This window comes from Triturus cristatus, chromosome 12 (assembly GCF_964204655.1).
Source record: "Triturus cristatus chromosome 12, aTriCri1.1, whole genome shotgun sequence".
Classification (NCBI taxonomy): Eukaryota; Metazoa; Chordata; class Amphibia; order Caudata; family Salamandridae; genus Triturus; species Triturus cristatus.
In genome coordinates, this window is record NC_140595.1 from 831611963 (window position 1) to 831637749 (window position 25787).

Sequence of the window (25787 nt, forward strand, 5' to 3'; positions counted from 1 at the left end):
TTGTTTCTTGGACGTGAGCTCCGTGAGGGGGGTTACGATGGTACCGTACCCCTTCACGAAGCGGCGGTAGTATCCCGTGAGGCCCAAAAATGCTCGGACCTCAGTCTGTGTCTTGGGGGGTTCCCAGGCCATGATGGCCTCGATCTTCGCCTGGAGGGGTTGCACCGCTCCCCTACCCACCAAGTGTCCAAGGTACACTACCGACCCCTGCCCGATCTGGCACTTGCTGGCCTTGATCGTCAATCCAGCTTGTCTCAGGGCCTGGAGAACAGCTTGCAGGTGACGCAAGTGATCCTCCCAGCTGTTACTGAAGACGGCTATGTCATCCAGATAAGCAGCAGAGAAACTCTCCATTCCGGTGAGGATCTGGTTTACCAGGCGCTGAAACGTGGCAGGTGCGTTCTTGAGCCCAAAGGGCATCACACAGAACTGGTAGTGGCCATTGGGCGTGGAGAAGGCTGACCTTTCCCTTGCTCCATCAGTCAAAGAGATCTGCCAGTACCCTGAAGTAAGGTCAAAGGTACTTAGATATTGGGCAGCTCCCAGCCGGTCAATCAATTCATCCGCCCTAGGGATCGGATGAGCATCAGTTTTGGTCACTGAATTCAGTCCCCGATAGTCCACACAGAACCTCAGTTCTGGTTGGGCACCCGGTGGTGCAGCTTTTGGTACTAACACCACCGGACTGGACCAGGGGCTGCTAGAAGGTTCGATCACTCCTAGCTCCAGCATCTTAGTGACTTCACTATGAATGCTGGCCTTCACCTTGTCTGACATCCGGTAGATCTTGGACTTCACAGGTGGGCTGTCTCCTGTGTCCACGTCATGGACGCACAGGTGAGTCCTACCCGGGACAAGGGAGAACAACGAGGAGTACTGCCCCAGGACCTGGCGACAGTCCTCCTGCTGTTCAGGAGTTAGAGATGGGGAGAGAATCACTCCCTCCACCGACCCATCCTTCTCTTGAGACGCAAACAGATCAGGGAGAGGCTCGCTTTCCACGTCCTCTCCTCCGTCAGTCACCATCATCAAGATGACTTCGGGCCTCTCGTGGTGGGGTTTGAGGCGGTTGGCATGCAGCACCCGCAGGGGCTGACGAGGGGTCTTCAGGTCCACCAAGTAGGTAGCCTTACCCTTCTTCTCCAACACCTCAAAGGGTCCTGACCAGCGATCCTGGAGGGCACTAAGCTCTCCCGGTTCGATCACCCACACTTTCTGGCCAGGCTCCAACTCCACCGGGTGAGCATTGTGGTCATACCACGCCTTCATCACTGCTTGGCTGGCTTCCAAGTTGTCAGAAGCTTGCTTCCACAACTTAGCCATTTGGCTCCGGAAGGCCAGCATGTAGCTCACCACATCCTGGGGAAGCTTTCTGGGAGTTCTTTCCCATCCGTCTCTCACCAGGTTGAGAGGTCCACGTACAGGGTGCCCATACAGAAGCTCGAAGGGGCTGAAGCCCACTCCCTTCTGTGGCACTTCCCTGTAGGAAAAAAGTAAACAGGGTAGGAGGACGTCCCATTTCCTCCGCAGGCTTTCAGGCAGACTTCTGATCATGCCCTTCAAGGTTTTATTAAACCTCTCCACCAGACCATTTGTCTGGGGGTGGTAAGGAGTGGTGAACCGGTATGTCACTCCACACTCCTTCCACATCGCCCGCATATACGCTGACATGAAGTTGGTCCCCCTGTCGGACACAACTTCCTTGGGAAAACCCACTCGGGTAAAGATTCCCATCAGGGCCCTAGCCACAACAGGTGCGGTTATGGTCCTCAGAGGTATTGCCTCTGGGTACCGTGTGGCATGATCCACCAAAACCAGGATAAACCTGTGACCAGCTGTAGTCGGTGGATCTAACGGACCCACAATGTCGATGCCCACCCTTTCAAAGGGGGTGCTAACGACAGGAAGTGGTTCCAGGGGAGCTTTCAGCTTCACCCCTGTTTTCCCACTGGCTTGGCAAGACACACATGTCCGGCAGTAGGTATCGGACGACACTTTCATTTGAGGCCAATAAAAGTGTGGGACAAGACGGGCGAAGGTCTTGTCTTGCCCCAAGTGTCCTGCCAATGGGATCTCGTGAGCCAACTCCAGAAGGAAGGCTCGATAACGTTGAGGGACTACCAAGGCTCGTGACGATCCATGTAGGGGTGCCTTGGGTTCACTGTAGAGGAGGCCATCCTCCCAGTAAACACTGTAGTTCCCTTCAACGTTCCCTGCTGCCTGGGCTTCGGCCTGTCGCCTCAGCCCCTCAAGGGTAGGGCACTCCCTCTGGCCCTGGCAGAATTCCTCCCTGGACGGGCCTCCCTCCACGTGCCACTCGGCCGGGATGGGTAGGTCCTCCAGTTTGGTAACGTCCCCACCGCAGACTCCTGGTCCACCACCTCCGGTGGCCTATCCGTCCTACGGGGTGTGGACGCCGAGGCAGGCTCCTCCTGTCCTCGGTTCTTCCCTTGACTGGCAGCTGGCTGGGCCTTTGTTCCAGGCTCCAGCCGAAACGAACTCCCTCTCCGGGTAGTCGCGGACCCTGTGCTCACACAGGCCCAGTCAGGTGTACCCAGCATCTCAGTATGAGTCCGGTATTCCACCTCCTTCCAAGCATTGTGCTCCATGTCATTCCCCAGTAGACAATCGACTGGCACGGCAGGGCTTACGGCAACTCGAAGTGAACCTGCAACCCCCCCCCATTCAAAGGGAACCTCGGCCACTGGATAGTGGCCTGTTCTGCCGTCAGCCATCGCGGCTGGGTGGAGTACATCGGGAATTACCTGCTCTGGAGACACCAGTTGACTACGTACCATAGTCATACTGGCTCCTGTGTCTCTCAGAGCCTCCCCTCTTTGGCCGTTGATGGTGACCCACTGCCCATACTTTACGGTATTTGCGGGCACCTGGATCTTAGGAACCATCTCCCGTTCTCCCAGGGACACTAAAGTGACACCCGCCCACTCCCTTCCCTTAGTTAAGGGCATCTCCTCCCCGAGCACTACACTAGCTACTCCGGGGGTCTTTCCTCCAGTGGGAGGGGGTGGTCGTTTCAAGCACTTCGGATCTCCTTTATAGTGTCCAACGCCACCGCACTCATAGCAATGGACAACCCTTGGCTGCTGACTCTGGCCAGGATTAGGGTTTCTGGGCGGGTTAGCCTTAGGGGTGAATCCTGTTCCCTTCCCTTGGAAGTTATTTTGGGGGCCTTTGGAGAACTCCTTTTTCTTTTCCCCTCCCTCTTTCTTCTGGGGGGCGCCCTGTCCGGCCTTTTGAGTATCCCCTCCAGTCCCCCTTGTGGACACCCGGGTACTAGCCCAAATGTCCGCCTCCTCAGCAAGCTTCCGGGGACTGGTCAGCTTGCTATCCACCAGGTGTTGCCGCAGTTCAGGGAAACATTTCTCGAGCAGGTGTTCCTTTAGTACCAGGTCAAACAACCCCTCGTAGTTCCTCACTTCACTGCCCTGAATCCAACCTTCCAGTGCCTTCTTTGCATAGTCCAGGAAGTCCACCCAATTCTGCGTGCCCAGTTTGTGACTACCCCTGAACTTCTGTCTGTACTTTTCAGGTGTTAGTCCAAACTTTCTGATGAGCGCCAGTTTCATGGTGGGGTAGTGGGTCTGCTCATCCTCCTCGAGGGCCAATAAAGCATCCCTACCAGCTGGAGGCATGTACTTGTACAATCCCCCTCCCCAGTACTTCTCTGGAACCCCATGGGCCCTCAACGAGACCTCATAGGCCGCTAGCCACTTGGCGATGTCGTCGCCCACTCCATAGCTAGCTACTATGTCCTTTGGCAGGTATGGTTTAGGTTCCCTGGTGATCCCTTGGGTTTGGCTGCCACCATTAGGAACAGGTTGTGCCCCGATTCTCAAGATCTGAAGATCTATTTCTTTCAGTCGCAATTCATGGGCCATCCTCTGCTCCTCCTTCTCCTTCTCCAGCCTTGCTAAGTCCCATGTGAGCTGTCTTTTCTCCCTCCGGTCGGTTAGCTCCACTTCAGACAAGCCACCGCTAGAGGCACTGCTGCCCTTCCTAGAAATGGTTCTGGGCCCTGCTGACAGGTTCCCCACCTCAGGTTGGTACATCTCAGCCCCCTCGGGGTCAGGCTCTCCATCCCTGTCTTCCTCCTCAGCCTTGCTTTCTCGGCGTGCCTCCCCCCAAGCCCTTAAGCTGGTTTGGAGTGCACCCTTCTTTGCTCCTGGGGGACAGTACACCCCCTCCCGCTGGCAAAACTCCCTGAGTTGGGCCACAGTGTACGTTTCTAGATTTTCTAGTACAAACTCCATCTTGCCCACTCAGGTTAGAGGACAGGTTTTGTGCAGTAACAATGCAGGGGGGTACCTTTAATAATACCTCCTCCCACCACCAGAGTAAATTTGGAAAAAACAAAAACCCACAATTAGGAAGGCCGCTTTGAGAAAACTCCCGGTGTAGGCCTATGGACTACCCACAGTTATTGTTGAGTATACGTAGGCACAGCTCTATCCCACCGCTGAACACCAATTTATGTTGGAAACAGCCCACTCCCACTCCGCAGGGTGGTGATGGACTCCCCGAACACACTGTGGTAGCTTGGCTCGAGTGGTCAGGAAACAGGCACCGTGCTAAGCATACAATATACCCATACAATAACCATGCGTGCATCCGTTCCAAAAACGACTCTACACCGTAAAAATTATGAAAATATTCTTCTTTATCTTTTTCTCTTAGTTGCTGATTGGAAAAATAAATAAGACAATCACAATATACAAATTTAAATAGTGCAGGTCAAATAAATACTGTCTGGAGATTCAATAAATAGGGATGATCATAAATACAAGGGACGTAAATATAAGTGCAGGTAATACAGGCAATTAAATATTCTGAGGCAATAAATACTGAACCAATAAATATTGTACACCAACAAGTCCTGTGGACCAATAAATATAGTGAAGCAATAAATAGGTTAAACACAATAAATACAGTGCCCCCAATAAATAATTAAAAGTATACAGCAGCACTCATGTAATCAGATCACTTTTCAATTCCTAGGGGCTGATTTGGCCCAGGCACAGCTTGCAGGGTTGTGGAAGGCTTGGGGGGTTCTATTCCCTGGCTGGGACAAGGCTGAGGCCTAAACTGAGGTAGATCAAGGGGGGAATTCCAGTGCCCTGGCTTTCTCTCTCCACACAACCTCTCTAGGTTAGTCCCAATTCACCCCTGGCACAGTCAGGTTGGTTCCAGCACCTCCCTAGCCCCTTAGAGCAGTCTCTCAGGTCTCCACAGGGCCTTAGGCGCCCTCTACTCCACTTACTGCCCTTTTTCTGATGTTCCGACGCCGCTGGAGTCGTGTCGATGCCGTGAGGCGGTTCCGGTTCGGTCTCGGCGGCCTCGGCACAATGTCAGTTCTAGACGACGCCGGTAGGCGGTTACGGTCCGATGTCGGCGGCCTCGGTTCGATCTCGACCTCCGATTCGACGGCGTCGGGCAGTCTCTACTCGATGTCGACTTCGGGCGGCTCCGGTCCGATGGCGCTCTCGGCTTCGATGACGTCGGCCGGCCTGGCCACGATGTCGACTTCCGGCGACTCCGGGGTGCGATCCTCACCCCCGACCTCCGGTGCTCCTCCTCTCAGGTTCCGGGCGACTCCGGAGTGCGATCCTCACTCCCGACCTCCGGTACACTTCACCTCGGTCTCCGACGACTCCGGAGGGCGGACTTCACTCCTCCGATGACGCCGCTCACTCGACCTCGGTTAACTTCCTCCTCGACCTTTGGTATTCCTCACGACCTCCGTCGGCGCCCTCTCACAACCTCAGGCGGCTCCGGGTACGACGTCTGCTTCTTCAGTCAGCGCCGCTTCTCCACCTCGGGCTCCAGGTCTTAGGCTACTCGACGCCGGACTCCAGGGAAACCAGTTTCCAGGTCAGGATCTTGCTGCTTTCTGCTTCTAAGGCCTGTTCCTGCTGTCCAGGTCCTTAGGATGAGTTCTTCTGGCTTCTTCCCACACAGGGCTACAGGCTGGGATCCATCAGTAGGGACTAGTATCAAGGGTGGGTTTATGGACCCCACTCCAGGCACAAGTTTCCACCCCTGCTGCTTCACTCCTTCCTCCTTCACTGTCGTGCTGCTCTCTCTTCACCAGTCAGGTGCCAACTGCCAGCTCCAACTGCCAACTCTCTCTCTTAGCTTCCCAACATTCTAAACCGCCTCCAACTGTCACAGGGTTCTGGAATGTTCTGGAAGGTGCTGGTAGGTTCCAGTGGATGCTGGTGATGTCACAGGTGGCCACCATTTTGTGCTTCAGGCCCTCAGACAGAAGTTTCAGGGGTAGGTAAAATGGCTCCCTGAATCTGCAGCAACACGAAAAAGTCTGGTGGTTCCCAAAAAGGAAAAATTCAAACAGGGTTTGAGGCAAAAGTGGGACAAAATAAATAATGATGAGGAGGGACCACCCAAAGGGCTGACAGGTCTAACACAGGGCTCCTACTTTTATACCATATTTCTTTTGTTCTTTCAGGCCAGGGGGGCCTTCGCATAACCGTTCTCAGTCCTGAGCACTTTGTTGGGGGTACTCTGATTTCTGCTTTCACTGTGAGGGGCAGGCACATCAGCCGCTCCACAGGAGGTGGAGCCGGCATTCAGGGGACAAGTACCTTCAGGAGCACCGTGTGGACAGCGCTTCGTCGTCCTGGGCCAGGTGCAGGCTGAGTCATCAGTCGCTCCCCAGGGGGCGGAGCCAGCATTGTGGTGGTGGAGCACTGCCCTATTCAGAGTCCAAGGGGCACCCCCACCTCCCACCAAGGTGTCCTCCTGCCATTCGCTACCTTTCATCCCCCCAGCCCTGTCACTCACATAGCCCAGACAGTCAGATACACGCACAGCAGAGGCGGCTGAAATGATTAAGCGAGTAAATACGGACTTTCTAAAAGTCGTATTTACAAACCCAGGATAGTAAAATAAACTTGGCTACAAGAAGTATTTTATCATTCCGAGTTCAGGCATACGAAACATATCTCTCTACCATGTTCCCTGAGCCTGCTGGGATTATAAGGTGTAATAATTCCAGCAGCTCATCTGGCCTAAGGGGAACAGGTAGCCTTGCAATAGTGAACCACGAAGATGGCGGTGATTCACTATTAGGACAGGCCTCACAACCAGGGCTTGTCCTACCTTACACCTACAACGCACCCTGCCCGCAGGCCAACCATAGGGGTGACTAATATGAGGCTAAGGGAAGGTTCTGGAGGCTGGCAAGTGTGGGCACTTGCCCAGCCGGCGGGACAGTACGGGACTGCACGCGGGGTCTGCAGTGGCAGACCCAGGACACATTTTACATGGGCGCTGTTGTGGGTGGCGCAACCAGCGCTGCAGCCCACTAGCGGCATTGGCATTCACAGGCCCTGGCACTCCGGGTGCACTTTACTGGGGACTGACAGGGAATCCAATAAACCAATCATGTATATCAATTATGAACACTTTATCTAGGGAGCACTTGCGCTGCGGTCACGGATTAGCCGTGGCGCGGCGCCCTGAGCGGACAACACCAGCAAAACAATCGAGGCACACCATCAAAAAGTGGAAGGGAAACTCACGCCAAGGTGCCAGGTCTAACAGGACTCCTAAAAGCCTTCTGTGAATGCCGAAAGTCTTAAAGTTAGGATTTTTCTCAGTTTAGTAGTAGTAAAATTCTAACTTTACTACTCCTAAACTGAGAAAACTCCTAGCTTTAAGACTTTCGGTATTCACAGAAGGCATTTAGGAGTCCTAAAGTTAGGACTCCTAACTTCTGTGAATACCGAAATGAGTAAGTGCCTTTTGTGAATACCGAAATGAGTAAGTGCCTTCTGTGAATACCAAAATGAGTAAGTGCCTTCTGTGAATACCAAAATGGTAGTAAGTTTAGGATTTTGTCTTAAGTTAGTTCTGTGAATCGGGCCCATCATGTTTATGTTTTATGATTCAATCTTCCATCATCCGCTGCATTCTTACATCTGACAGTGTGGGCTGCTCCCACCTCTCATCACTTCAATCTGGAGACGTTTACACTGTTTGGTTGTAAGACAAGAACGAAAAGGGACAAGATGCCTTCTATACTCTTCCAATGTGAGCCTGTAGGGCGCACTTTTCCACATTACTTATGTATGTAGGCAGCAGCGTATGTTATAGGTGCTGCAAAGTAGTTTTGAAAAGAGTTTTTTTTTGTAATTGCAATAGTCAAAAATTCAGAAAAGCTTGCCTGGGACAGGCTTTTGCAGGGTGCGCCACAATATAAGGACATGCCGGGATCTTCGCCCTTTCTACTGATATATGGACATTTATATATATATTGATATGAAAGAAGTACCCGCACATGGCATGGAATTATTCTTCTGTTTATAAGTTGTCACTGTCTTCAATTCACTTAGGGCCTGAGTCACAAAGGGCCTCCGCACTCATGCCAGAGGCCCCACAGTTGTGGGGGAGGGGGTCTCCGCACTCAGGGCAGAATCGCTGCAGTGTGAATTCTCATTTCGGAGTTTCCGCCACAATTGTGGAGAACCCCCCCCACGACTGCGGGGCTTCTGCCCTGAGTGGGGAGACTACCCCACGACTGAGGACTTCTGCCTCGAGTGCAGAGACTCCCCCATGACTGCAGGGCCTCCCCCACGACTGCGGAGAGTCCCCCATGACTGCGGGGCCTCTGCCACGATTCGGGCATCTGCCTCGAGTGCGGAGACTCCCCATGACTGCGGGGCCTCCCCCATGACTGCGGAGAGTGCCCCATGACTGCGGGGCCTCCGCCACGATTCGGGGCATCTGCCAAGAATGTGGTGACTCCCCCATGACTGAGGACTTCTTCCTCGAGTGCGGAGACTCCCCCATGACTGCGGAGAGTCCCCCATGACTGCGGGGCCTCCCCCACGACTGCAGAGAGTCCCCCATGGCTGCGGGGCCTCCGCCACGAGTGCAGAGAGTTCCCCATGACTGCCGGGCCTCCGCCACAAGTGCGGAGAGTTCCCCATGACTGCCGGGCCTCCGCCACGAGTGCGGAGAGTTCCCCATGATTGCCGGGCCTCCGCCACAATTCGGGGCATCTGCCAAGAGTGTGGAGACTCCCCCATGACTGTGGGCCTCCGCCACGACTGCGGGGCATCTGCCAAGAGTGTAGAGACTCCCCCATGACTGCAGGGCCTCCCCCACGACTGCGGAGAGTCCCCCATGACTGCGGGGCCTCTGCCACGATTCGGGCATCTGCCAAGAGTGTGGAGACTCCCCCATTACTGAGGACTTCTGCCTCGAGTGCGGAGACTCCCCCATGACTGCAGGGCCTCCCCCACGACTGCGGAGAGTGCCCCATGACTGCGGGGCCTCCGCCACGATTCGGGGCATCTGCCAAGAGTGTGGAGACTCCCCCATGACTGAGGACTTCTTCCTCGATTGCGGAGACTCCCCGATGACTGTGGAGAGTCCCCCATGACTGCGGGGCCTCCCCCACGACTGCAGAGAGTCCCCCATGGCTGCGGGGCCTCCGCCACGAGTGCGGAGAGTTCCCCATGACTGCCGGGCCTCCGCCACAAGTGCGGAGAGTTCCCCATGACTGCCGGGCCTCCGCCACGAGTGCGGAGAGTTCCCCATGATTGCCGGGCCTCCGCCACAATTCGGGGCATCTGCCAAGAGTGTGGAGACTCCCCCATGACTGTGGGCCTCCGCCACGACTGCGGGGCATCTGCCAAGAGTGTAGAGACTCCCCCATGACTGCAGGGCCTCCCCCACGACTGCGGAGAGTGCCCCATGACTGCGGGGCCTCCGCCACGATTCGGGGCATCTGCCAAGAGTGTGGAGACTCCCCCATGACTGAGGACTTCTTCCTCGATTGCGGAGACTCCCCGATGACTGTGGAGAGTCCCCCATGACTGCGGGGCCTCCCCCACGACTGCAGAGAGTCCCCCATGACTGCGGGACCTCCGCCACGAGTGCGGAGAGTTCCCCATGACTGCCGGGCCTCCGCCACGAGTGCGGAGAGTTCCCCATGACTGCCGGGCCTCCGCCACAATTCAGGGCATCTGCCAAGAGTGTGGAGACTCCCCCATGACTGTGGGCATCCGCCACGACTGAGTGGCATCTGCCAAGAGTGTAGAGACTCCCCCATGACTGTGAGCCTCTGCCATGACTGCGGACCCTCCCCCCGAGTGCGCAGACTCCCCCACAACTGCGGGCCTCGGCCACGACTGTGGAGGCCCTTTGTGAATCAGGACCTTAATATGTGCCTAGAATCTAAAGATGCCATGGGGGTGTAACCTGACAGGCCAAAGATATAGCCCAAAGAATGATGTGGATTAGTTACACTATTAAATGAGCTATTTTAACACTGGTATTTGTACATCAAAGATCGACAGCCTAGTAAAGGGAATAATTCACAAGTATGAGTGTATGTGAGATCTAACTGTGGAGTACTACCTGCCCTGCCATGCATGTACAATAACTCGTATGTCCTGGGCCATAGAGCCTGCCCGTCCTTCGAAGTATAAACAAAGATAGAGTCACCTGCAATGGGCAGTATAACCAGCATGTGCCTTCCAGCATAGCAACAGATCTCTATACTCACCCTGCTATTATAACATATCTGCCCCCGCCAGGCCTACACATGGATAGGGTGTCCCACCTAGAGCATTACAACAACTCTCTCCTCCCAAGCATGTGCAGAGACTCCGAAACCTTCTCTGGGTATGAGATACAGCTGCCACTTTAAGACGCACTCACAAGCTCAGTGAACTACTCAGAGTATTGCAAGAGATCTGTCCCTCTCAGGTATTACACGACAGACGACCTGCCCTGGACAATTCATCCAATACTAGAACCAGCCAGATTCTAAACAAGGAAAACCCTCGGAGGCACTTTCACTGGGTGTGCCCCGAAACTCCCCACCACCCTCAGCGAGAGAAATGACCTCATGCAGGCTTTTCAAGAAGGAAGTTAGAGCCATACTACTTGAAAAACGCGCCATAAGTACCCTATTGTTTTATATCATACACTCTGAAGTCTACGTACACCGTTCCTTATTGTATATTGTTTCATACCCTGCTCCGAGGATTCTTTGTACAGAGCATCTTATGTGCCAGGTGTTTTAATGCACCGCAACCCTCTTCAACTCTCTCGCTGTTCAGCGCCCTGAGACTGTGACGGTCATGTTCTCGCTTTATAAAACACAATAAATGATCAATAAGTAAATCCTGCCATTCCCTATTAGTTACAAACACAAATACAGCGAGACACAATGGCATTATATGCCAGCCACCTCCTCTCGCAGGCATGTTCACAGACACAGGGCAAATGACTAAGAGAGAGTCAGTCCCTGTGGTACGACATGCTTTCCTTCCCCAGCCTCTACAGAGAGAGAGGGTGAACCATCCCGGGCAGCATAAGCAGCCTGCCTTGGTGTCATATGCAGAGATACAATGAGCCATCCTGGGTACCCTAACCTATCAGCCCCTCCCATCCCCCAGGCAGATACATGGCTGCAGTAACCTGTCCAGTGTTTTGCAGCCACTGTGTCCCTTCTATACAGGCACAAAATACAGTGACAACCCCAGAGGAGGCACAGACATTCCCAGCCCTCCCATCCCCCAGGTACACGCATGGAGACAGTAACCTGTCCAGTGTTTTGCAGCCACTGTGTCCCTTCTGTACATGCACAAAAATACAGTGACAACCCCAGAGGATGCACAGACATTCCCAGTCCTCCCATCCCCCAGGTACATGCATGGAGACAGTAACCTGTCCAGTGTTTTGCAGCCACTGTGTCCCTTCTGTACATGCACAAAAATACAGTGACAACCCCAGAGGAGGCACAGACATTCCCAGTCCTCCCATCCCCCAGGTACATGCATGGAGACAGTAACCTGTCCAGGGTTTTGCAGCCACTGTGTCCCTCCTGTACATGCACAAAAATACAGTGACAACCCCAGAGGATGAACAGACATTCCCAGTCCTCCCATCCCCCAGGTACATGCATGGAGACAGTAACCTGTCCAGGGTTTTGCAGCCACTGTGTCCCTTCTGTACATGCACAAAAATACAGTGACAACCCCAGAGGATGCACAGACATTCCCAGTCCTCCCATCCCCCAGGTACATGCATGGAGACAGTAACCTGTCCAGGGTTTTGCAGCCACTGTGTCCCTCCTGTACATGCACAAAAATACAGTGACAACCCCAGAGGATGCACAGACATTCCCAGTCCTCCCATCCCCCAGGTACATGCATGGAGACAGTAACCTGTCCAGGGTTTTGCAGCCACTGTGTCCCTTCTGTACATGCACAAAAATACAGTGACAACCCCAGAGGATGAACAGACATTCCCAGTCCTCCCATCCCCCAGGTACATGCATGGAGACAGTAACCTGTCCAGGGTTTTGCAGCCACTGTGTCCCTCCTGTACATGCACAAAAATACAGTGACAACCCCAGAGGATGCACAGACATTCCCAGTCCTCCCATCCCCCAGGTACACGCATGGAGACAGTAACCTGTCCAGGGTTTTGCAGCCACTGTGTCCCTCCTGTACATGCACAAAAATACAGTGACAACCCCAGAGGATGAACAGACATTCCCAGTCCTCCCCTTGTCCAAGGTGCATTACTCTGTATGAATGTCTTAAGAAAGATCCACATATAAACGTGACGTGACACCTGTACTTCTTTTGACCCTGCTAGTGACCTGGAAGGAGTACTACCAATGGAGGGCGCTGGACCTGGATTCACCAATGGCGGCCCTCCTGACCTACCCGCTAACGATCTACCACATCATCACTCACCTGGCTCCTCAGCACTGTGAGTACCGACCTCTGTGTCCTCTCATCCAGCGGAAGCAGCCGTGACCTAGAGTGACAGACAGCAGTGTAAATGTAATGCGCTGAAATAACGCTTGTACGTGCTGTGCTGAGGTGTACAAACATCAGCTCTCTCCAGCGGATGGTGATGCCCAACACTTTAAGGACATGGGTGTCATTTCAAGTTTTGACAGATGCATTCATTTGATCTGTGTGCCAACCTCGTGGCATCCTCGCCCCATTTAGAAGTAGAGCAACAGGTTTGTTTCTGAAGGAGGTTCGGCCATCAGACGCGACCACCCGGCGGACCATCCACCAATCGGCCGTCGGCTTCTGAGTATCGGTTGGCTCCCTCTTTTCAGTCAGGAGCATTTCTATTGGTTTCTCAATAGGGGTTTGTTTCAGAAAATTAAACAAAGCTGAGTGGCCTTCCATGACATGGCAGCCCCATCAGCAGGAGGCTATGCCCACATTGGTCAAGAGATCTGGCGTCTTCCTAGGTCGCCGCATTCCAGATGTCGGTTGCTTGAGGCTGGGCAGCTCTGCCCACTCCTTGTCTTTGCGTCCTGTTCTTTCATCTCAGACCTCTTCCCTGTAGCAGAGTAGAGCTATCTTGTAATAGGCCAGATACAAGTAGAAGAGGAGGTTGGTTCAATGTAGTGGTGGCTTCTTCCCATGGGCTTTAGGGCACCGCCCTACCTCTTATGGAGAGCCAGAAGTGCTGATTATTTAAGAGACGTGTTCATGAAAACACGACCTATATGTTTTCATGAACACTGCCAGTGCGCAAGTCAGCCCCTTCGGCCTCGTCTCTACGGTCCTCATGACAGGATGGACTATGAGGGGGCTGAAGTGGCTAGCTCACGATACAGCTACAGAGTTTGAAAACACATCACTCAGGTACAATCCATTTTATTTAGCAGACTTACAGCCCATGCCTCAGGTAGCACAGTATATGTTACAATATGGCTGTCAGGGTACATGTCAGTGCCTCACTGGGGCCAGTAAGAAGCCAGGGTCATAATAGGCGCCTTCATCTTTCCTGTTTGAATGCTTGCCAAAGGATTATGCCGATCTTCCATGTCTGGTTTACAAGATTACAAAACAGCGATGGCTGGAATGCTTCACTTTATCTCATCCACAGGTAAGCACTCGGGCCGCATCCCAGTCCATCGTTATTCTGCCCACCATGCCACCTCAGTTTGGACCCAGCCATATGCAAATCAGTCTCTTGTCCCTGCTCCAATGGTGACGGTCCAGCCTGAACTGCCAGGCCAGGTCCTCCCTGAACTGGAACGCAAGAAACCCAGGACTAGTTTCGCCCTCGTTAAACTGGGTCCGAACTGGAATTTCATGGTGAGCAAAAAACACAATGGATTTAAGGCCAGATCTCTGTACTGGGGGTGAGTGTTTGACATTGTCCACACCCAGTCTGCTATGATGGTCATGTAGCTGGTGCACTTGGTTCTGCTGGTGTTCGCTTTGTCCGTCAGGGAGGAGATGTGTTGGGTGTCATCAGTGTAGGAGATGACGGTGTTTCTGCTGCAAACTTTAATCTGAGAACTAAAGCTGCAGCCCGAGTTCTGCCAAGACACCAGAGGCCTCTTTTACAGCTCATTGGTCATGGAAAATCCTCCTTTTTGAAGGAAGTGCTACATTCGCAGGAGGATCTACCACTGCATTTTACTCTACCATAAAGTTAGTATGGAGAAGGAAACATCACTGGTGGATTCTTTGCCAGATTTAGTATATCCTCCAGAAATCGACCTTTTAATTTACCACCCAACTCCAACAGAGGATATTAGTACAGATGCACAATTCTTTCAGGTGGAACGAAAGCCCAGCCTCCTTCAGCACGCTGCAGCCTGACTGTGCGGAGAGAGGGCTGCTTGGGCTCCACGATGCTCCAGAGACTGATTGAGAATGAAGAATTCTCCACCAGGGTATCCATTCCATGGATCCATCCGAGGTACTCTTGACCAACTTGCACCTCAGGGTTGGCCTCGATCGGACCCCATACTCAGACCTGGAAGGTTTCTGAATATTTCATGAGTGGTCCATCGCTTGCCCAACCCTGATCTGCCTATGACAGATAGGGTGCCTCACTATGAGGTCCTCTCAGTTCCAGGGTGTCCGGTGCCAGGAGTGGCTGGCCCTATTGGAAGAGATTTCAATTGTTTAAAGCGCTCAGAGATATCGGCAGCAGGTATGTCTGGGCAAACGTCCATGGGGGGCAATGAGGAATTACCAAGGGAATCTGACCCAGAATTATCCATTCTCCTGGTAATTTCCCATTTTCCAAGGGATTATCATGGTTTCAGCTGCAATCCAATTTAATCCTTCAGCACTAGGGTAACAGTTTGCAATTATGGCCAGAACTGAGTAAAGAGCAGTTACATCAGACGCATCATTCACCTTAAGTGGGATTTGGACCACTGAAGCTAGAATGCCTGAGCCTCCACTGAGTGTAGGAGGCCAAGTAAGTAAGTGCGAGGCAGATTCACTGAGTGTAAGAGGCCAGGAAAGTAGGAGTGAGGCAGACTCACTGAGTGTAAGAGGCCAGGGAAGTAGGAGTGGGGCAGACTCACTGAGAGTTATAGGCCAGGGAAGTAGGAGTGGGGCAGACTCACTGAGAGTTAGAGGCCAGGGAAGTAGGAGTGGGGCAGACTCACTGAGAGTTAGAGGCCAGGGAAGTAGGAGTGAGCCAGACTCACTGAAGTGTCTAGATGTGGTAGCGACTTAACTTGTACTCTGCAGATTGTCTGATCGCTGTTCCTTATTCACCTACATTTTTCTCTTAGTTCCAGAGCTCAACATCTTGAACAAGCAGTCCCTAAAGATCCACATTATCGAGGCGCACAAGGAGCTGGACCTCATCATGGTGTTCTGGGTAGGAGGATCAATCAATCAATCAATCAGGGATTTGTGAAGCGAGCTACTCACTCTTTAGGGTCTCAAGGCGCTGGGGTCAGCTCAGAGTCAGCCGAAGAGCCAGGTCTTGAGGCTCTACCTGAAGGTGTGCAGAGTAGGGGAACATCTGATGTTGAGCGGGAGCTCGTTCCAGGTCTTTGCCTTAATGTAGGAGAAGGCTCTTCCACCCGCTGTGGCTCTGCAGATGCGAGGGGGTTCGGCAAGGTCGGCAGAGCAGAGGTCTCTCTTGGGTATGTGGGAGGAGACTCTTCATTGAGGTATTGGGGTCTGGTGCTGTGGAGGGATTTGTAGGCATGGGTGAGTAGCTTGAAGGTTAATCTTTTCTCAATGGGGAGCCAGTGGAGGTCTCGAAGGTGCTGGGTGATGTGTTCGTTTCGTGGGATGCCGAGGACAAGTCTGGCCTCGGTGTTCTGTATGGTCTGGAGTTTGGGGAGCAGGGTTTTGTTGATTATGGCATAGAGGGTGTTTCCGTAGTCTAGTCTGCTTGTTATGAGTGCGTGGGTGACAGTCTTTCTGGATTCGGGGGGGGGGATCCACTTGAAGGTCTTGTGAAGGATGCAGAGGGTGTTGAAGCAGGTGGAGGAGACGGCGTTGATCTGTCGGGTCATGGTGAGGGAGGAGTTGACTATGATGGCGAGGTTCTGGGCGTGGTCCGTGGGAGTGGGGTGGTTGCCGAGGGCGGCAGGCCACCAGGTGTTGTCCCCATGCTGAGGCGGTGGGTCCGAGGACAAGGACTTCTGTCTTCTCCGAGTTGAGCTTCTGACAGCTGCTGCTCATCCAGGATGCGACGTCTTTCATTCCGTCCTGGAAGCTGAGTCTGGTGGTGTGAGGATCCTCCATGAGGGAGAGAATGAGCTGGGTATCAGCGGCGTAGGATACTATGCTGAGTCCATACTGTCTGATGATGGTGGTGAGGGGGGGCTACGTAGATGTTGAAGAGCATGGGGCTGAGCGATGATCCTTGGGGTACTTGTGAGAAGTTGGCCTGGTATATGCTCTCTATTAGTTATAGTGGGCACCTTGTATCAGTCCAATCAACCCTTATTGATGATTAGGTTTAAGACAACCTTTATTGAAAGCTATCCTAAAAGCAGCCTTCAGGCTAAGTCTCGAAGGAAGGTAAAGCAGCTTGTTTCTGATGGATACATCTGCCAGTGGATTCCTCACCTTGTGAATATCCCCTGCGCCAGCATTCCACGGAATTTTTCTTCCCCAGCACTCCACGTCGACGTGGGCAACGTCATAATACATCGGCTCAGCTCGCAACTCCGTATGACGTCACCGGAGCCATAAGAGGCCCACGTCGGCGTGATGACGTCAGTTCCCTTTTTACCGCGCCGTCGACGCGCAACGGTTTTTTCCAGTACTCCTGCTACTCTGTAGTTGTAAGGTGTTTCTGTTGCAAAATTCTGCGATGTTTTCGACGAGGAAGTCGGGCTTTAAGCCCTGTAGGGAATTTGGCGGACATATGTCCATTACAGATCCACATGAGGACTGTTTGTGGTGCCTTTCGTCGGACCACGATGTCGAAGACTGTGCATGCTGTAGGAGGATGAATCCTAAAGCATTAAAGGAAAGAAAGGCCAAGCTGTTTATGGCGAAGATCGGTAAGGAGAAGAGAGGGAGAAAGAAAGAGAAATCGAGGGCGTCGTCGTCGACTTCGAGGTCGTCGAAGTCAAGGAGACATCATAAGAAAAGAAAACACTCTTCACGACGCCGGTCCTCGAAGAGCAGGAAGTCGAGGTCGACTTCACCTCGGCTTCATCGGAGTAAGGACATTTCACCTTCTCCTTCTCCCTCTAAGACTCCGGGAGGTTCTCCGTCTCCGAAGTGGGCTCCAGAGCGTTCACCAGCGCAGTCCCCGGCGCAGTCCCCGGCGCCATCTCCGGCGTCGTCTCCGGATCGGGTGGAGTCGCATGTTTCGGATCAGGAACGGGAGGAAGAACCGACTCCGGCGCTTGAAGAATCTATGGCTCCGGTGGAGGACACTACGGCGCCGCAGCCAAATACTCCGCAGAGGGATGCAGGTTCAGTGCCTTATCCTCAGTTTCCTGCTCCAGGTACTGATTCTACTCAGTTTTTAAATGGCATGTATGGTATTTTTAATAGGGCGGCCTTCCCATCCGGAGCACCAACTGGTCCCGTGGGTCCCATGGCTTATACGTTGGGGGTGCCGCAGCATTATGCTCAGGCCCCCTTCATGCCCTTTCTGCCGATGGCGCCTTCGTGGCAGTTTCCGGCACCGTCTGGGGATCTGTCACGACTTCGGATGGATCGGCCTGCTTCAGAGCCTTCCATCGGCGCCGCGTACGGCGCCGCTGCCGCCGTCTATGGTGCCGCCGACTCCAACACCTCTGGCTCCACCGACGCCGTGTACGACGTCGTCGACGCCGGCCTCCCGGATTCGATCGAGAAGGGAGGCCCAAAGGGTGTTGGAAGAAGGAAGGTACAGAGAAGAGGTGGAGGAAGGTGAGGTGGACACATCCTCTGATGATTTTGAGGGCATACAAGAGGCTAGTGGCCTAGACACCACCCCAGAATGGGAACACACATCGGCAAGATCCTCTCCACCACAAGAACTGGCTCCCTACCATACTGTTATCAAAAAGGCTGCAGAGCTGTTAGATTTACAGTTGCCCTCAGCAGAATATAAATCGAACTTGTTGACAGAGGTTCTGCACTCTCCTGCTTCCACTTCAGAGCCTTTACTGCCCTTTAATGAGGCCATCTTGGAGCCTGTTTTGGAGGTATGGCGGAAACCACTTTCTTCTCCGGCGGTTTCCAGACAGGTGGCGAGAAGGTATAGGGTGGCCCCTGGGGATCCGGATTTTCTATCTATACACCCGTCTCCAGAGAGCCTTGTTGTACAGGCATCCTGCTCGAAGCATGCTTCGGGGGCTTTCCCTCAGTCTCCCGCAGATAGGGAGTCTAAGAAGGTGGACCAGGCTGCTAAAAAGACTTTCTCTTCGGGGAGTATGGCATTAAAGTCTTCCAATGCCACGTGCTTGCTGGGGCGTTACGTGCACGCATTGATGGACTCAATGAAGACTTTGGCCCCTAAGCTGCCGGAGGGCGATAAGGCGTCCTTCTTGGAGGTGGTTACAGACATTCAGGCCGCTGCCAGACAGGTGATCCAGTCGGGATTGGATACGGCGGATTCGGTGGCAAGGATTATGGGCTCGTCCATAGCTGCAAGGAGGCAGGCATGGCTCCGTTCGTCGGGATTCTCAGCGGATGTTCAAGCCACATTAGTGGATTTGCCATTTGATGGGCAGAAGTTGTTTGGTGAAAAGGCAGATTCTGCTCTACAAAGATTTAAAGACAGCAGATTAACAGCAAAGTCTTTGGGTCTGCAAAGGGTTCTGTTTTTAGGAAATTAGAGGCTTTGGAAGGTCATCTTTTCGCTCCTACCGACAGCCTCAGCAGCAACAGCAGCATCAGCAGAATCCCCTCTATAAATCCTATAGAGGGAGACAAAGGGGTCGGAGAGGTTCTGGACGCAACCCCTCTTCTTCCTCCTCCTCTGCTCCCAATGAGGCCTCAGGGAAGCAGCCCTAGATCCCCCATCCCGGATCATGTAAGACCTGTGGGGGGTCGGGGGTCGGGTGTCCTACTTTCTACGGGGTTGGAAATCTGTTACGACAGACATTTGGGTTTTGAACCTCGTAGAGACTGGGTACGTCCTTCCCTTTCGGGAGTTTCCTCCCCCTTACCCTCCTTGCCAAGGTTACTGCTCAGAGGACCATCTGCTTCTCCTTCAGAAAGAGGTTCTAGCCTTGCTTCAAAAGGGTGCAATAGAGGTGGTTCCAGAGCAGGAAAAGGGTCAGGGATGCTACTCCCGGTATTTCCTGATTCCCAAAAAGGATGGCAGATTACGTCCAATCCTGGACCTCAGAATCTTGAACTTTTATCTGAAACAGGAGAAATTCAAGATGCTGACCCTTGCGCAGGTTCTTCAAGCGTTGCAGCAAGGAGACTGGATGGTGTCGCTCGACTTGCAGGACGCGTACTTCCGTGTCCCAATCCTGAAGTCGCACAGGAAGTATCTCCGTTTTACGGTTGGGTCGCAACATTACCAGTTTGCGGTCCTCCCGTTTGGTCTTACTACCGCACCTCGAGTCTTCACAAAGGTGATGGCAGTGGTGGCTGCTCATCTCAGGAGGTCGGGGATTCCGGTTTTCCCCTACCTGGACGACTGGCTTCTGAAGGCAGGTTCCCCAGAGATGGTGCAGCATCATCTGCAGGTAACATCTCAGCTGTTATTCGACTTGGGTTTTTCGATCAATGTGCCCAAATCTCACCTGGTGCCCTCTCAACGCAACCTGTTTATAGGGCCGGTACTGGACACTACTGTGTGTCGAGCATTTCCTCCTCCTCAAAGAATTCTCGCCATTCAGGAGATGGTCCCTTTATTCCACAATGGAGCAGTTGTTCCAGTTCTGAAGGTCCTTCGCCTGCTCGGTCTGTTCGCTTCCTGCATTCTGTTGGTCAACCATGCACGCTGGCACATGAGGGCGCTCCAGTGGTGCCTCCGCAAGCAGTGGTATCAGCACAACGGGGATCTCAGGGAGTCGATCAAGATCTCCAGAGAAGCTGCAGCGGATCTATCTTGGTGGAGCGTGGAGGGCAATCTGTCCCAAGGAAAGCCCTTCCATCTACCTCCATCGGTGGCCACGGTGATAATGGATGCATCCACCTTAGGGTGGGGTGCTCATCTGGGGGATCTGGAGATCAAGGGTCTTTGGTCTCCAGAGGAAAGGTTGCTTCACATCAACCTTCTGGAGTTACGGGCAATACGTTTGGCGCTCAAGGCCTTCCGCTCTTCCCTTTGCGGTCAGTCGGTTCAAGTCCTGACGGACAACACTACCGCGATGTGGTATGTCAACAAGCAGGGAGGAGTGGGGTCGCATTGTCTATGCAGAGAGGCTCTGCATCTATGGTTCTGGGCTCAGGACCATCAGATTTGTCTGATGGCAAATCATCTGGCCGGTTGAACGTACGTGCGGACAGTCTCAGTCGGCAGTTCTCCGCCGACCACGAGTGAAGGCTCCATCCGGAGGTGGTTCGTCACGTCTTTCGGACGTGGGGGACACCTCGGGTGGACCTGTTTGCCACCCGCGAGAACGCGCACTGCCCGTCATTCTGCAGTCTCCAGTTTCCGATGCAGGGGGCGTTGGGGGACGCGTTTCAGTTGAGTTGGGGCTCACAACTCTTTTACGCGTTTCCTCCCATACCTTTGATTCCTCGGGTTCTGAGGAAGATTCGCCAAGACCGGGCCCAAGTCGTATTGGTCGCCCCGGATTGGCCAAGAAGGGTGTGGTATACAGATCTCCTCCACCTCTCCTCGTGCCCTCCGCTCCGTCTCCCTCTGAGGGCAGACCTCCTCTCGCAGTCGGAGGGGCAGGTTCTACACCCCCACCTCCAGAACTTACACCTTCATGCCTGGAGATTGAACAGGGCAACCTGATTTCTTTCTCTCTCCCATCTGATGTGGTGGACGTTATTTTATCGGCCAGGCGACACTCCATCAAGTCCATTTACTCCTACAGGTGGTCTAAATTTGTAAAACGGTGTGGAGAGAGGTCCGTAGACCCTTTAAAGGCCCATCTTTCTAATGTGCTCCAGTTTGCTCTTTCCTTGGCTCTGCAGGGCTGTGCTGTGGCCCCGGTCAAGGGCTATCTTTCGGCCTTATCGGCTTTTCTTTGCCTTCCGGATCAACCGTCACTGTTTAAATCTCCGGTTGTTCTGAGGTTTATCAAGGGCCTTACAAACATGTTTCCTCCCACTCCTTTTGTAATGCCACAGTGGGACCTTAATCTTGTTTTAACCTTTCTGATGGGGTCCCCATTTGAGCCTCTACATAGCTGTCCTTTGAGGCTGTTGTCCTTTAAGGTGGTCTTTCTTGTAGCCATAACCTCGGCAAGGAGGGTGAGTGAGCTCCAAGCTCTTAGTTCTAAACCCCCTTTTCTTACATTCAATGCTGAAAGGATGGTTCTTAGGACCAGGGCTGCTTTCCTGCCAAAAGTTGTTACTCCGTTCCATTTGGGGCAGTCTATTACTCTCCCTGTTTTTTATCCACCTCCTCATACTTCCAAAGAGGAGGAAAGACTCCATCGCCTGGATCCGAAGAGGGCTGTGAGTTTTTATCTGGACAGGACTAAAGACTTTCGTCTAGATGATCAACTCTTCATTGGCTACGTTGGTCATTCGAAGGGTAGAGCGGTGCACAAGCGCACGCTATCGAGATGGATCATCCTTGCCATTAAGATCTGCTACGCCCTGGCTGGTAAGACCCCTCCTGAGGGCATTAGAGCTCATTCGACTAGAGCGAAGTCATCTACATCTGCTTTGGCCCGGGGTGTTCCTGTGGCAGATATTTGTAAAGCTGCGACTTGGGCCTCCCTCCATACTTTCGCAAAGCATTATTGCTTGGACTCTGAGATGAGGAGGGAGGGCCACTTCGCGCGCTCTGTGTTGCAAGACTTTTTGGTATAGGAAGGTGGACACCCTCCTCTGGGAGTGGGGACTGCTGTGGGAATCTATTCACAAGGTGAGGAATCCACTGGCAGATGTATCCATCAGAAGAACAAGTTACTTACCTTCGGTAACGCTTTTTCTGGTGGATACAGTATCTGCCTGTGGATTCCTCACTGGCCCACCCGCCTCCCCGTTGTCCACCTTTGTATACCATGAAATAGGTCTTGTTTGAAATGGTTGTACATTTGTTGGAAATGCTTGTTTATTTAGCATTCCTTTCCTTTGTATACTGTGTATATGTGTTGGTATACTGTATACTGTGTATACTTTGAGCTTGTCGTTGGTTCACCTGTTCGCCTCGAAGGCAGGGAAAAAATGGGTGGAACTGACGTCATCACGCCGACGTGGGCCTCTTATGGCTCCGGTGACGTCATACGGAGTCGCGAGCGGAGCCGATGTATTATGACGTCGTCCACGTCGACGTGGAGTGCTGGGGAAGAAAAATTCCGTGGAATGCTGGCACAGGGGATATTCACAAGGTGAGGAATCCACAGGCAGATACTGTATCCACCAGAAAAAGCGTTACCGAAGGTAAGTAACTTGTTCTTTACCAGATTATAACCTCTTGAATGATCAAATGAAAGGAGAACCACACAAGGTATATATATAAAATATATGTATTTATCACTAAACACTCTGTACTAACCACTTTATGTGATGAGAGAGCAAGGCACACAATATTACACTAAAACAATAGTAAATAGCACAATACACAGTGGACCCCAGGGGAAGACCAAACCATATATTAAGAAAGTGGTATAACAACCACGACTTGACTAGACACAGTGCCTAGAGCACGTAGATTCGCTCGGATCCCAAGGAACCACCCAAGGTAGTGACACAGGGGACCCACGGGGGACGTGTGCAGTGTGAGAACACAGCCGCGAGCTCCGTACAATTCTATGGGAAAGTCCCGGTTGGAATTATAAAGATTAAGGACACTTAGGAGAGGACTTTGAGCAAACACTTTCAGACTTAGAGGGTTCTAGGGCCAGCACCCACGGGAGCACCGGAGTACTCGTGTTACCTCACCCAGGGAAGCCGGGTGCATAGGTGTCAAATGGTGTCAGGAATCGTCATCATTTTCAATGGCGATGTGCTGCAAAGTCAGAGCTGTGAAGAACCTGAAAGCAGAGGGGACAGAGTCTGGGTCACTTGCCAGTGACCAGGGGCACGATAGACGAATGCCCACCGATGTTGGGTGCTTCAGGTGTGAAGAGGTGAAGCTTGACTCTGCAGCCACGGGGACCAGGAGATGTCGACCAGGATCCAGATGAGAGCTGTCCCACGAAGGATGTCAAGTGCTGGGTGGTCAGTGTTCGGATGGAACACCAACAAGCCTTGGCAACTGCAACCCACGCGGTCAGAGAAAAGGTGCTTCGGTGTGGACCAGCAAGGTCCTTGAGACTCCCCAAGCGATGGAGAGTCAGGGCACGTCTGGAGCAACCAGGGAAGCCCAATTAAAGTTAAATACGCCTTCTTGGGGATCCACAGGTCGACAGACCAGTTATCGCAAAGGGACCGCGAGAGCAAACACAAAGGGCCAGCTCATGGAACACTTGTGGAGTGTAGGCCAGCAATCTTCGATGGAATTGCTGCTCGGGGTCAGGGCTACAAGTAACCCAAAGCTCAGCCTCAGAGGTCGCCCTTAAAGCTGATGCTTCTGCAAATGTTCGCGGTGTTCTGGGGTTCAGGTTGCACGGTCCACAAGGGATACAGGCCTCAGAGTTGCTGAGTGCACAGATCCACCTCAGAGACCACGGGAACCCACCTCCTGTGTTACAATATTCTTCGGAGTCCTCAGGCGCTTCGGAGATGCAAACCGGACAGATGCGTCTTTGGTGCCTGCCTTGCAGGGGAGTAACTCATTTACTCCAAGGGAGATTCTTCGGTCATCCAACGTCGTGTAGATAGTTGAAGTTCTAGGATTCTGTAGCAGAGTTTCGTCCAGGTAAATCTAAAGTTCTGTAGTCAGGGGTTCCTACTTTATACCCAAGGAAGGGGTGGGACAAACTCTGGAGACCCACCTATGGGAGAGTCAGGACCGAGGGGTGGCTACACCCATATCCTTTGTCCAGTTTCACGCCAGAGCAGGAGCTGGCAGCCCCTGCAACCGGTTTGAGCTGGACTATGCACAGGGACACCAAATGTGCCCCCGGTGCAGACTTCAAAGCACTCTTGGAGTGCACCCACCCAGCCCCAATACACTAAGCCTGTCTGAGAGGTGGTCACACCTCCCTGTGACAAGAAATCTATTGTCCAGCCTCCCCTGCCAGAGTTTCGTCCAGCAGCAGGAGGGCAGACTCGTGTCTGTGGCTGGCAGCATCCATTTTGTGATGCCAGGGTTCTGTTAGGCTGGTACCGGGTATACCGGTGGTGCCATATTTTTCCCTCTAGTAGGGTGGAATCATACCTCCCACACCAGTTATTGGTGTGGAGGTATGATTCCAAGGTGTTTGACACCAAACACAACATGTTTCCATGCAGCCGTTTTAAAGTTAGCATTTACCGTGAAGTTATAATGCACTTAAGAGTATATGGTTGGCTGCATCACAAACAACCCCAGAATAAAGGTTCCGAAGGCTGCAGAGGGGCTCTGCTCAAGCAGTTGCACCCTATCACACAAAACCCAGCACCCTGCCTTCAGGATTGTTAAGGCCTGCCATAGGGGCGACTGATAGGTTTACATGTGCAGTGATATGGAGAGATATAGGAAACCTATATCTCAGTAAGGGGTGCATACACCACCTTACACAGGCTGCTGTAGCAGACCTGTGGTGTCATTTTGGGTGGCTTACCAGGGGTGGCACAATACATGCTGCAGCCCCTGGTAGGCCTCTGGGGTACCTATGCCCCTGGGTATATAGTCTACCATATACTGGGGACTCAAAAGGGTACCCCAGAATCCAATCTGGAGCGGAACTAAGGTACAGGTAATCAATTTAGAGTGGAAATCAGATAGACTGGGGTCCTGGATAGCAGGATCCCAGTCTGACTAAGTCGAAAAACAGTGAAACATCAGCAAAAAGTGGGGGTAACTATAAGAAGCAGAACCTACTCTCCTACAGTACCCGCAGTTGATCTCTGTGAGTTCGGAGAGGAAAGGCAGGAGTCTGATTCTTTGGGTTCAGCTGGTGAGGACGGGTGGATCCAGTCGAGGAACGCCCCTGTCCTTGCGGCACCAGTGTTCTGAGTATGAGGACCCTCGCACCCTCCCCAGAGCCTGAGCTTATTCTGTGTATGAGAAACTTGAACCACCCCCCCCCCAGGTTTTGAGCCTTCTCTGTGTATAAGAAGCCTGAACCCCCCTCCCCCAAAGTCTAAGCATGTTCTCTGTTTGAGAAGCCTAAACACCCCCCCCCACCCCCAGAGTCTGAGCATGTTCTGTGTAGTGAGTCCTTGATGCTCTGCGTTTAGAAGGTGCTCTGGGTACAAAGAAGCCCTTTCGGGTCTCATGGCGTTCTGAGTATGATGAGCATTTGATGCCCTGCGTTTAGATGATGTTCTGGGTACAAGGAATAATTACGCTAAAGCAAATTTTGCACC

The 25787-nt window shown here is 52.8% G+C and overlaps 1 protein-coding gene across 1 annotated transcript in view; it reads left to right on the plus strand.

Moving 5' to 3' along the window:
* Nucleotides 1-25787, plus strand: part of ZMYND15 (zinc finger MYND-type containing 15) — a 146131-nt gene that overhangs the window by 39934 nt on the left and 80410 nt on the right. The window contains exons 7-8 of the mRNA XM_085639782.1: nucleotides 12658-12774; nucleotides 15575-15663. Coding sequence (XP_085495908.1) covers nucleotides 12658-12774; nucleotides 15575-15663 — 206 coding nt within the window. The remainder of the gene's footprint in view (nucleotides 1-12657; nucleotides 12775-15574; nucleotides 15664-25787) is intronic.